The following is a 13,355-nucleotide window of genomic DNA, read 5'->3' on the forward strand; positions in this document are numbered from 1 at the left end:
ATATAACTGTTCATATTTTTTGGAAAAAAAATGATGGCTTTTTTTTTGCTTTAAATAAATTACGTAATCCACTGTTTTGTTATTTTATCGCTTAATCGTTTTATCGCTTAATCGTTTTATCGCTTAATCGTTTTATCGCTTAATCATTTTATCGCTTAATCATTTTATCGCTTAATCGTTTTATCGCTTAATCGTTTTATCGCTTAATCATTTTATCGCTTAATCGTTTTATCGTTTTATCGTTTTATTTTTTTGGCTCATATATTTAACATGCTCCAGCACAATATTATAATAAAACTTGTTTAATTGAATTTTTAAAGTATACCGGTCCTTACTAAACATACTTCCTGCTTTTTTCCACATAAAATAAACAGCATACCAATGCTAACAAATTAATACAGCAAAGAAAACAATTTTTAAGAATTTTTCGAAAAAAAAAAAAAATAAATCATTTAAGAATATGCATATATATACTACTTTTTTTTTTACGCAATTACCACAACAACGAGAAAAAAAAATAAAATACGAAGGTATTGAATTAGTCAAATTTACATTTTCTTTTTTTTTCTTTACCCTACATTAGCTCCAAAAACATATCCACACAACGTTATACATATATATATATATATATATGTATATATATATTTTATTTACATTATGCACTTAATTTTTTTTAAATAATTGACTTGTTCGTAGCTTATACCACCAATTTTAATATTCGTAGACTAAATTCTTTCAAAAAAATATTCAAAAAAAGGTACTAAGCTCCCCTTAAGTTTATCTTTTTTTTAATTGTGCATATATATATGATTTATGTATATTGCTTTTTTTCCCAGTATAGTAAAAAAGTTTCATCATATTGTATAAACAAAAAAAAAAAAAAAAAAATAGGAAAGAAATGAAAATAAATGAAAAGAAGAGAAAAAATAGAAAAAATTAAAAAGGTGAGAAAAAAAGAAAAATTTTTTCATAACTATAATTAAAAACAAATGTTTATACTTTTAGGTGTATTTTCATGTTATGAAACCAGAAAATAAGTAAATTTTTTTTTTTTTTCGTAATTCGTGTTTGTGTATATGTACATATATAATATGTATGCATATATATATAATATGTATGCATATATATATAATATGTATTCATTTATATATATAATGCATATGTATGAATATATATACATACTGAGAAGAAATTATTCGTGTTACTAGTACTAATAAATACACACTGTTAACACCTTTTTATGAAAAATATAAAATGATAATAATAATTTTTATATTGCTTATACTTTTGTATCATGTATGGAATAAGAAGAAAAATTATATAATAAACTTTTATTATATTAATTCATTCATATGTTTTAATAAATCAAAAAAGTTAAGTGACGTAAAAAAAGAAATTGGAGAACATCAAAATTATTATAGTGATAACTACTATCTGTAAATAAAGGTTTTATAACCCTCTTTGTCATTATACCTACACTTTTGCTTTTAGCCAAGTTTTCTTGCAAAATATTGAATCAATTTTAATGTTTGTTTCTTCATAGATACCTTTTTTTTTTTTTTTTTGTGCAATGCGATTAGCCGCAACATGGCACGTTTACGTATGTATATGTATATATATACATATGTATACATATGTGTATACATCCATGTACGTGCTTCAACTTATTACTATTCGTTACTTAAGTGTATGTGTGAGAAAGCTCGTTCTTCACGCATTTAGATGTTATCAGTGCGCAGACTTTATTTAAAGTGTACATTTGTTTATTGAAATTTTGTCCGTTGTATATGTATATATATATGACTAATGACACATATAATATAAGTTTACAATTTGTTTTAACGAAAAGGCCCTTTATTTTTCATTTATATTTTGACACGAAATAAGCAATATATTATTCTTACGTTTTGTTTAATTGTTTGCTTGTTTTTTTGTTCTCATGTTTGTTCATTTATTTTCTTTTTTTTTTTTTTTTTTTTTTTGTCATTGCGTTAAGTTGTTTTGTTTTGTATATGTTTATATGTTTGCAAGTTTGCATTTTTACACCTTTGAGCGATTACATGTGTACACGTTTACGTGTTGCCTTTGTTGTGGTGCCCACATTCAAGTTCTATTCATTTTAATTCAGGAAAAAACATAATTAAAAAAAAAAAAAAAGAGAAATTTTTATATTCATATTATTCATAAAAACAAAAGTAATTAAACGTTCGTTTGTTTGAGCGGTTAAGTAATATTTATTTATAAATTCCGAAACCTCATTTCTAATTGAAAAAAAAAAAAAAAAATATATATATATATATATATATATGAATAAGCGTATATATACATACATACGAAGCAGAAAAAAAATGAGCTCCTCAAAATACATTGAAGATGGCATTAATTCAAACATAAGAGTTGACGGGAGAACATTATTAACATATAGAACTATCGAAATAAACAAGAATATATTGGTATCAGCAGATGGGAGTAGTAGTGTTATGAATGAAGAAAACAATGTAATATGTGGAGTAAAACTTTCTCTGCTATCACCTAGTGCAGATGCAAATGATGAAGGTTTTGTCAATTTAAAGATAGACTGCCCTGCATCTGTAGGTGCAAATAGAATAAAGAAAGAACACTTACAAATTATGACATCAATTATTTATGACTTATGTATAAAAAACAATATTAATAAAAAAAAATTATGTATTTTGCCTTCAAAATTTGTTTGGGGAGTTGACATAAATGTAATGGTTTTGAATGCTGGAGGAGGACTATTAGACATTATTAGCATAGCAATATATGTAGCTTTAAATGATATGACCATGCCTATTGTGAAACCAAAAAAAAAAATTGATGAATTAAATATGTTTCATAACACAAAATGTAAGGACTATCAAGTAGAAATTGTAGAAAACCAGAAAACCAATTTTCCGTATGAAAATATCCCGATATGTATTTCAATTGGGGAAATAAACAATAAATATATATACGATATGTCAAAGATTGAAGAGGAATTAGTTGAAAATATTTTTGTAGTGGCTATTACATCAAGCGGAAAATGTGTAGCATTTCATAAGCTCTATGGAATATCAATGGAAATATCTTCAATATTAAATATGACTGAAAATTCAATAAAAGTTTCACATTTCCTCTTTGAGAAAATTAATGAAGCAATATGTAAAATACGAACAAGAAGTGCCCTAATAAAATAAAAGAAACTTGCGCAAACGTTATATGTGTGCATACATACATATATACATATATAAATATGTATATATATATATACGAGGTCCACATTATTAAAATAGCAATAATTATCATATTAGACTGTCGGATTATTTTTCCACTTTAAAAAATTAATTACGTGTGATTTTGTATCTTTTGGATATTACACAATTTTAAGTTGTAAACGATATTGTAAAACAAAATTTGGCTAGTTCTTTTATTCATATATATATATATATATATTCTTTTTTTTTTTATCGACATTTCAGGTAATAAATAAAAATAGCTAGAAAAAAAAAAATAAAAAAAATAGCCTTTTTTAAAATCAAAAATGAGTATGCACGTTACCGATGTACATAATATTTATACATTTAATTATTATATTTATGAACAGGTCATAAAATTAGTTACATTTTTGTGTTACTAACTGGCAATTTAGTTGTGTGCAACGTGCTATTAGGGAGAAAAAAAAAAAAAAAAAAAAAAATAGCTAAAATGTGTAAATTAATATGTTTTAATTATTTTAACTTAGGAAAGGCCACTTTTACAAATTTACAATTGTGACATAATTTTAAAAGAATATGTATCAATAAATTAAAGTAACCAAAATTGTGACATAGGATATATTTAACATGATGTTGAACGAAAAACAGATCTAGTGGATCATACGCACATTTATCTATCTATATATATATAATCTGAACTTATACCATTTGAGAATTGTTCTGTAGCTTTAATCTTTCACCATTTGCTCACATATATATATATATATATATATACATATATGTGTATGTACTATTTTTTTATTTTTATATCTTCTTTTGAATTAAAATCTTTTTCTCTAATATTTACCATTTTTACCATTTTTACCATTTTCGCCATTTTAGCCATTTTAGCCATTTTTCAGTATAATTTACAAATACAACAATTTATGAAATTTTAACGGCTTTGTTACCACCTTTTTTTGCATATATAAAGTTAAAGAATACACACACACATATATATATATATTTTTTGTCGTACTAAAATATAGACCGTAATCCATACTCATTTTAAACTTTCACACAGTACAGTCGTTACAATGAATATAAAAAAAAAGTTTTTGATAGTTTTTTCTTGTTCGTTTATTTTAAAAACATTTTGTGCTCTCCGATTAAGGGATGTAAGAGAGTATTATTCTAACGAAATAAGAAATTATAAGGAAAAGCAAAATGACAATTTAGAGAAAGGAAATTTTCCTCAACCAATTGAAAAAAGAAAGAATGTCAATTTAAAAGATGTATCGGCTAATATTCTAGAGCCGAATGAAATATTGAGAAGCAATCCTGTAAAGTTCGATTTTGCAAATATGAAGGAACATTTCAATTCAAAGAATTTTTCGATGAATAATGGTATGCAAAACAACCAGGACTATCTTCAACGTTATAAAAATTTTAAAACATTAAACACACAAAACAATGTAGATGATGTGAATTCGTCGAACCAACAAACAAGTGGTACATATAGTAATTTATCACAAAAAGGAGATGATGAACAAACATATGATAACCGTACGCTCAATAACAATAGTGTTATAAGTAATTACGCTAAAGATAGTTCGTTTTATGAAAGTCTGTTGAGCAGTGAACATGCACCACATAACTTGGCAGATGATATGTCTCTAAATGATAGAGGTAGAACAATGAACAAGGATGACGTTATCACTTTAGACAGCTCTACAAACGATTTAGAAGACGATACGATTGACTATTTTTCAAATGATGAGGATTACACATTAGGCAGTGATACTAACTATTTAGACGTCGATACACCTGATTACTTATCAAATGAAGATGATTTCGAAGTAGGCAGTGATACTGACTATTTAGACGATGGTGCAACATACTTCTTTTCAAATGATGATGATGTCGAAGTAGGCAGTGGTACTGACTATTTAGATGATGATGCAATAGACTTCTTTTCAAATGATGATGATGTCGAAGTAGGCAGTGGTACTGACTATTTAGATGATGATGCAACAGACTACTTTTCAAATGATGATGATGTCGAAGTAAGTAGTGGTACTGACCATTTAGATGATGGTGCAACAGACTTCTTTTCAAATGATAATGATGTCGAAGTAGACAGGGGTACTGACAATTTAGAAGACGATACGATTAACTATTTTTCAAATGATGGGGATTACTTATTAGACAGTGATACTGACTATTTAAACGACGATATCACTGACTACTTGTCAAATAATAATGATTATTTATTAGACAGTTACACGGATGATGCAGACGAGGATGGTACTGACAACATTCTAAATAGTAATACCCGTGATGTGTTAAACAGAGATAAATATATTAGCAAAAATGATGATAGTGATTCTTTGAATGTTTCTAATGCTTTCAATAATATATATAATAATTCTTTAAGTAACAAAAATGAAACTTTTCTTGAATTTCCTAATAAAATTCTTCAATTAGATAAAAACGCAAAATCAAATACAAAGGTAAGAACTAATGATACGGAAAATTTAACTACTGGCAATAAAAAGGACACCAATACTAAAGATATAATAAAATCTAATAAAATAAACGACACTGTAAATAAATTCAATAATGATAACACATCGGACCCTAAGAACAAATATAACATTAAAAACGAAATAGAAACAAACGAAGTGGACAAAAAAGGAGTAGGCAAAAACGTAGACAAAAAAGAAGTAGAAACAAAGAAAGTAAACACAGAGCGTAAAGGTAATTCTAAAGAAGAGCTCAAAAATAACAACACAATTGGTTTTAAAGAAAAAAATACTATTAACGAATTATTCAACAATAGCAATAAACATAATTCGAAGGAAATATTAAATAATATCAATACAGCTAACGCTAAGGGTGTATTAAAGAATAGCAGTAAAACAAATAATATTGACAAACCAAAAGATGAGAAACAGTTCAATTCGAAAAACAAACTAAACAAGGACAATGAAACTAACTTTGAAGATAAACCAATTTCTTCCAGTAAAAATAATTCCGGACAAGCGTTAAAAAATAGTAGCAAAAGTTATGGTAAGAACAAGGGCAACTATAGGCACAAATTAGGTAAAAACAATAGTAACAGTAATAGTAATAGGAGTAATAGTAGTGATAGTAGTAATAGTAGTAGTAGTAGCAGTAGTAGTAGTAGCAGTAGTAGTAGTAGTAGTAGCAATAACAAATTTAGCAGCAGGGACATAGCTAAACCCAAAGATACATTAAATAAGAACAAAATTCATACTAATGACAGCTCCAAACCTAAATATAATGGATATAACGGTAAGGATAAATCTAACAGTGTAAATTCAACTAATATGGGATATATAGCAAAATCTAATAATAAAGAAGCGAAAAATGAATACACATTAAAAAATAAAACTAATTATAAGGATAATGACTATACTGGGGATAAATCAAGCACTACTGGTGAAGCTAATGCAGAAAGTAAAACTCTAATTAGGAACAAAATTAATAGGAGAAAATATATTGATAAAAACACGAATGATAAAAACACGAATGATAAAAACACGAATGATGAAAATGCGAATGATGAAAACGCGAATAATGAAAACGAGAGTGATGAAAACGAGAGTGATGAAAAAGTGAATGATGAAAAAGCGAATGATGAAAACGCGAATGATGAAGGCGCGAATAATGAAAACGAGAGTGATGAAAAAGCGAATGATGAAAAGAAGAATTATGAAAAGAAGAATAATGAAAAAAAGAATGATAAAGGGAAAGACAAAAGTAACTCTCAAAAAATGGTAAAAATAGAAAACAGCAAAAATGTGGATAATACCGTGGACACGTTAAGGAGTAACAACAATAAAGCTAGTGCTACGGAGAAATATCATAGAGAAAATGAATTAAATGGTATAAAAAATAATATAAGTAGTGATGATAATAGTTTACTTGTAAATGAAGTTAAAAATGAACGTGATGATTTATCAACACCACCGAAGAGTGAAACGATAAATATAAATGTTATATCTAACCCTACCTTTGAAATTAGTGGAAAGCATTCGCTCAATAAGAAAAAGCATAACACAAAGTCAAAAAATAAAAAGAGGAAACATCGTTCACATGTAAGAAGTAACGATGACTATGAGTACGACAGAGGTAAGGGTGATAATAGCAGCATTCACAGTAGACATATTATCGGTAGTAGTGATAGAATTGATAGCAGTGGTAGCAGTGAGAGCACTAATGTCGGGGATGCGTCCATAGTAGAGAAGACAAACAGCAGAGAAATTGTAGAAGCTAAAAAGGAGCATAATAATACACGAAACAAAAAAAATAGAGATTTAACTGATCTGAGCTACAGTGCAAATAATCCTTTAGAGTATACGGAAAATAAAAAGGAAAAATACGATAAAAATATTTCATCTGAAGATAATGAAAAGGGTATTAAGAATAATACACCGGAAGTGTCGGTTTCAATAGTAGTACCAGAAAATTTTGAAAAATTAAAAGAAGCTAAAGTTGTAAAACAAGGAACAAAACATGAAAAGGAAGAGAAAAAAATATTGTTCTTACAGATGAACATGCAGGATGGTAACGGCAGCATGACTATTGAAACGGAGGACGCCGAGAATGATGATGATGAGGACAGCAACAATACTGAAGCCATAAATCATTTATCTGATGAAAGTGATGAAGAGGAACATTCAATTAGTTTAGATGAAGAAGGGCACGAATCACTGAATGATTTAATAAAAGAAAAAATGAAAGAAGATAAAAATTTAGAACAGTTTAATGATGATGATAAAAGTAGTGTAGAGAATATAGAAAGTTCTGAACATCCATTAATTAGAAAAAAGAAAAATATAATAAGAAATTCTCGTAAAGTGTATAATTTACATTTGTATAATTGTTCTTTCATAGATGATTGGGACATAAATCATGAATATATTGATGAAGATGGGAAATTAGTAAAATTAAGTGGATATGTTTTTCAGAATATGGTCAACTCAGATACTATGCCTACTACCAATATTACTGATTGGAAATTAAAAGGGTCATGTGATTATGATAATTATATTTGCGGTGCTTTGAACTATATGAATAATATGTACAGTAAAGGGGAGAGGGTTATATTTGAAGGAAAAATATATGAAGCTGTCAGTGATACTTATGCCACGCCTAAGGAATTGGAAAATTTGTGGATTGAAAAAACGAATGATTGTTACAATTTTTAAGTGATACGTCAGGATATACACATAAAATACCTACAACCGCATTTATACATAGATACATATGTATACATACATAGATGCATATATATATATATATATATATATATTTCTTTTCTTTTTTAGTCACCCCAAAAATATGGCACATGAGAAACAGCATGCTTATTCCCCAAGGGGAAGTGACATATGTCTCCTTTGTCTGCCTTTTCATAACGTCACATATGAATGTGGGATTGTTTATGCTTATATATATATATATATATATATATATATTATTATAAATACCCTTTTTTTTAATTTAATTAATCTTTTACCATAAGTATTTGCATGGTGTTTTGTTTATGCTCCTTCTGATTTGGCTAAACAGAGCCCCAATTGATGTGCTTAGTTTATACACCCTCATATATTCTTTCTTTTTACTAATTTTTATTCGATTTTCCTCGTATTTGTTAGCACTATTTGTTAGCGCTTGCTTTAGTTAATGTCTACGAGCATCGAATCATCAGTGTATAGAGTAATACAAATGTGCAAATGGCGATCTATCATTTTTGAAATATCGTTTTTATATCTTAACGAAGGATGTGTTGTGATTAATAATGGATAAGCCATTGTCTATTTGTTGAATATCCATTTTGGTTAACCATTAATTAGTTTTGCTTTATTTTATTCTGTTTTATATTATTTGACTATTTTTTATTTTACTTTTTTTCATTACCAATTTTGCTTTAACTTTCTTGCTTGCTAAGAGCTATACTCATCCAATAATTTGTTAAAATTTCTTAAAATTTGTTAAAATTTGTTAAAATTTCGCCAAATTTCACCAAATTTATCTAAAATTGAAAAGGTACTTTTTGCTGAGCTCGAGATACAGTAGGTGATACATAAATTTCTTTATCCCTTCTGTAGTCCCATTTTTATTCTAGCTTATTACTTTGCAATTTTTACAAAAATTTTTTAGAAAAGTGTAGGGAGTGATGTCCTAAAAATAAGGTCATCACCATGTATAGTTTTTTACACTTCTTCTCTGTTATTCAATTTGTTAATACTTCGACTTATTATAACGTACTATATTCTAACATAATATAATTGAGTAAACCTTTTCGAATTAGTGTTACTATTATATAGTTATTCAACATTTGTATAGAAGAAGACATTATCAAGTTGTACATAGGCTACAAATGTAAATGCGTTGTATTAATATTCGGCTACCTTAGGCTGTTTTATGTATCATGTTTAGTCGAAAAGTTAGAAATGTTAATGAGGGGGAGAAAACTGAATTATAGTTGAAACGGTTTGATGTACAATATGACGTATGTTATGATGCGTGATATGACATATGATTTTGCGTACGTTATAACGTACAATTTGATGAAAGCACATATCGGTTAAAACATAATTATACTTGAGTTCGTTTTTAATTATTTTCAAATAAAGAGAAAATGGTATACACACATGTAGACTTATGCACATGCACATGTCCATATGCATACACTTCTAACAAAAGGGCGATATGCTTATTAAAAATGAAGGGAATTTAAAAGGGGGTGGGGGTAAGTGCATAAACAACAGTTCACATGGGATAAAAGCCAACATATGCCATTGGTAAAATAAAACTATTTTGGATGCAAGGGAATGCATAGATAAATACTTAATTCTGAATAAAATATGCGCATGCACATGTATGGAAAAAAGAAAAAAAATTAGCACTTCTTTCCCGTGAGATATCGAAAAACGCGGAGGGCGACAAAGTTAATAGAAGTAAAACGTTGAGGTGTGCCCCACTGCTACTGCTACTGCTGCTACTGCTACTGCTGCTACTGCTACTGCTACTGCTGCTACTGCTACTACTACTACTACTACTACTACTACTACTACTACTACTACTACTACTACTGCGCAACTGAAAAAATGTTCATAAAGAGTGGATGATTTTTGACCTGATCGTACGTTCCCACTGAGCTTATTTCCCCATCATCAACGATAATTACCTTATCCATTTGATGCAGAATTTTTGCTGAGTGCGTAATATAGATTATAGTTTTATTTGGTAGTAACATGTTAATAAGACTGAATAGCTTGTCTATATTTGCTTCATCTAAAAAGGAAGTAATTTCATCAAAAATGTATATTGGTGTATCTTTCATAAGGGAGCGAATTATTGATAATCTCTGTTTTTGTCCTGATGAGATGGAATCATTTTGAATAATTGTATGAATATGTTCAGGCATTGAGCGAATGAAATTATTTAAATTTAGTTCTTCACATAATACATTTACTGTTGCATTTATTATGTCTAATTTGTGTCCATAATGATTCAACAATTCGTAGTTATTTCTGTACAATTCTGTAGATACTTTATCAGTTAAAATAGTTTTATTCATACAACTATTGCTGTTTGTTGTATCTGTGGTATCATCATCTTCAACTCCATCTTTTACATTTTCACGTATTATTAATTCTTTTTCTCCTCGAATGAAAGAAATATATTCTTCCTCGGAAGAATTTAAAGAGGGACTAATATTATCTTTACCCTCTATAATATTATTCGAAAATCTTTTAGAATTATTATGATATATCTTGTATGAAATGTGTTCATTTTTGTGTGTTAAATTGGATGAAGCGTTATCACTTGTTTGGTTCCCTAGCATGATGGCCTGAAAACAAATTTTTTTGCGTATCAAATTTTCAAAGTCCATACTGTCAAAAATTATTTTTGGTGTCCTACTACTGTCCTTTCTTTCCCAGTTGTTACCAATTCCACTACTACTACTACCCCGCCCACAACTGTAACTGATTTTTTTTTTTTTTTTTCCACTTTTTTCTTCCTCCCTTTGAACAGGTATCAGCGCGTAAGTTAAATTCTCATAAAGGGACCTATTCAAAACACAGCACTCCTGCTCATTGATAGACACAATATTTTTTTTAAAAAATGTTTTGTCTATATCTTTTATATTATAATTATCAACATATATATTACCTTCGTATTCATATTCCTTTGTTAATAATTTCCATAATGTGGATTTACCTGACCCACTTTTTCCTACAATGGCTACTTTTTCATTTTTATTTATTTCAAAATTTATATTTGTCAACACTTTCTTTTTCCTATTTTCATCATAACTGTTATATGAAAAGTGTACATTTTCAAATCTTATCGACCCCCTAACCTCTCGAGGAAACTTGTTATTTTCATCCGCTGGTAGGGACTTCCGGGGGGTGCAAACGTTCCCCTCTACTCTGCCACTATTAGTACTGCTCTCATTAGTAGTAGTACTACTACTACTACTACTACTATTATCTGTATTGCATACATTATTAATGCAGCCATTGCTACTGCCATCATTTATATTGCCTATCTTCTTGTGCGGCTCTAAAACAAGGCTATAGTTCCTCTGGATGATGTCGGCCATTGGTGGACAGTTCTCCTCATGAGGATCGTTACTACTGTTGTACTTGCTCAATGCCTCACTGCTTCCACATGTGTGAGTACCTACTGGGGGCACGTCGATAATTTCATAAATTTTGCGTAAACTTAAGTGAAGAATGCTTAGGTCCTTCTTCAGCTTAATCATACCTATTAGGCCCAAACCTAACATACTACTATAAGCAATAAAAGAGACAAGCTGACCATGGGTAATATTATTCTTACTGAGTTCGATTTTACCAAAACATAAAATTGAACAAATAACAAGATTAGTACCTATATTTAAAAAAGAATAAAACAAGGATTCACAATGGACATATTTATCATTCAATTTTTTTGTGAATTTTAACTCATCGGAAAAATATTTATTTTCATAATTTTCATTTGCAAATAAAGAAATAATATTTTTTTTTTTTAAAATGTCGGAAAAACGAGCCATTTGTTTTTCTTCAAAATGAGCTACATCCATCTTAATATTTCTTAACCTTCTCAAAATAAATAATGCAAAGAAACCATATGCTGGTACAATGATAATACATAATTTTGTCAAATAAGAGGAGATAAAAACCATCGATATAATACCTCCTATTATTGAATTTATATAACGTAAGATTTGAGTTATACATGTAATCAATTCCTTCGATGATAATTTTATTTCATTAAATGTGCAGTTCACTAAATAGTCAGCTGATTTAGTTTTATTAAACTTCTCATCATTCTGTGTAATTATCTTATAATGTACTTGTCTCTTTAATCGGTATTCCACTCTTGTAATACATTTATTTGTAAAGTATATTCTAAAATAAGATGCTAACCCTCCACATACAAAATAGGGCAAAAAATTAAATATAGTACTTACTGTCTTATTATTATCTGATTTGAATAAAAATTTTTTTAAAAAATTCGTTTTTTGCAATAATGTTATTAACAAATTAGACTTGGTATATTCCCCATCCTCTGCTTCAACACATTGACCCATTATTTTTGGATAACTTAAATTTGTATATGCATTAATAGCTAAAAATAGTAAAGCTATGGACAGCAGTGTTTTCTCATACGCGGTCATGTCTTTTACTGCCCTCAGTATGTAGTTCATCCGTTCTGTTCCCCCTCCTACTACTCCTTTTACCATTTCTTCTCTTCTTACTACTCCTTTTACCATTTCTTCTCTTCCTACTACTCCTTTTACCATTTCTTCTCTTCCTACTACTCCTTTTACCATTTCTTCTCTTCTTACTACTCCTTTTCCCATTTCTTCTCTTCCTACTACTCCTTTTCCCATTTCTAAGCCATCTACACTTCGGATGCTCCGTTTAGGATTGTCAATACTCGCATCCCCTGTATCATTATGACCAAACATGTTACGAATACTTTCTAAATAACGACCTGTACCTCTTCTTTCACCTTCCCCTAATTTTCGAAGAGCATTTCCCATTTTGCATGCAATATCTGATTCTTCACGTCGTCTCTATGGCGTTCCTATCAAATCCTTTTGATGCCTCTAAC

The 13,355-nt window shown here is 28.7% G+C and overlaps 4 protein-coding genes across 4 annotated transcripts; 3 read left to right on the top strand and 1 right to left on the bottom strand.

Annotated features, from left to right (window-relative positions):
• Nucleotides 1-1,254: 1,254 nt before the first annotated feature.
• Nucleotides 1,255-1,440, top strand: PmUG01_12024700 (conserved Plasmodium protein, unknown function; the record flags this gene model as incomplete). Its single annotated transcript, XM_029006450.1, has 1 exon — nt 1,255-1,440. The coding sequence occupies one exon, from the start codon at nt 1,255-1,257 to the stop codon at nt 1,438-1,440; it is 186 nt and encodes a 61-aa protein (XP_028862938.1).
• A 908-nt stretch (nt 1,441-2,348) lies between these two features.
• On the top strand, nt 2,349-3,197 carry RRP42 (exosome complex component RRP42, putative; the record flags this gene model as incomplete). The annotated part of the gene is made up of 1 exon (XM_029006451.1): nt 2,349-3,197. One exon carries the CDS (start codon nt 2,349-2,351, stop codon nt 3,195-3,197), a length of 849 nt encoding a protein of 282 aa, XP_028862939.1.
• A 1,094-nt stretch (nt 3,198-4,291) lies between these two features.
• On the top strand, nt 4,292-8,431 carry PSOP7 (secreted ookinete protein, putative; the record flags this gene model as incomplete). Its single annotated transcript, XM_029006452.1, has 1 exon — nt 4,292-8,431. One exon carries the CDS (start codon nt 4,292-4,294, stop codon nt 8,429-8,431), a length of 4,140 nt encoding a protein of 1,379 aa, XP_028862940.1.
• Nucleotides 8,432-10,314: 1,883 nt separating this feature from the next.
• On the bottom strand, nt 10,315-13,284 carry ABCB5 (ABC transporter B family member 5, putative; the record flags this gene model as incomplete). Its single annotated transcript, XM_029006453.1, has 1 exon — nt 10,315-13,284. The coding sequence occupies one exon, from the start codon at nt 13,282-13,284 to the stop codon at nt 10,315-10,317; it is 2,970 nt and encodes a 989-aa protein (XP_028862941.1).
• Nucleotides 13,285-13,355: the final 71 nt, after the last annotated feature.

Source organism: Plasmodium malariae (assembly GCF_900090045.1).
Source record: "Plasmodium malariae genome assembly, chromosome: 12".
Lineage (NCBI taxonomy): Eukaryota > Apicomplexa > Aconoidasida > Haemosporida > Plasmodiidae > Plasmodium > Plasmodium malariae.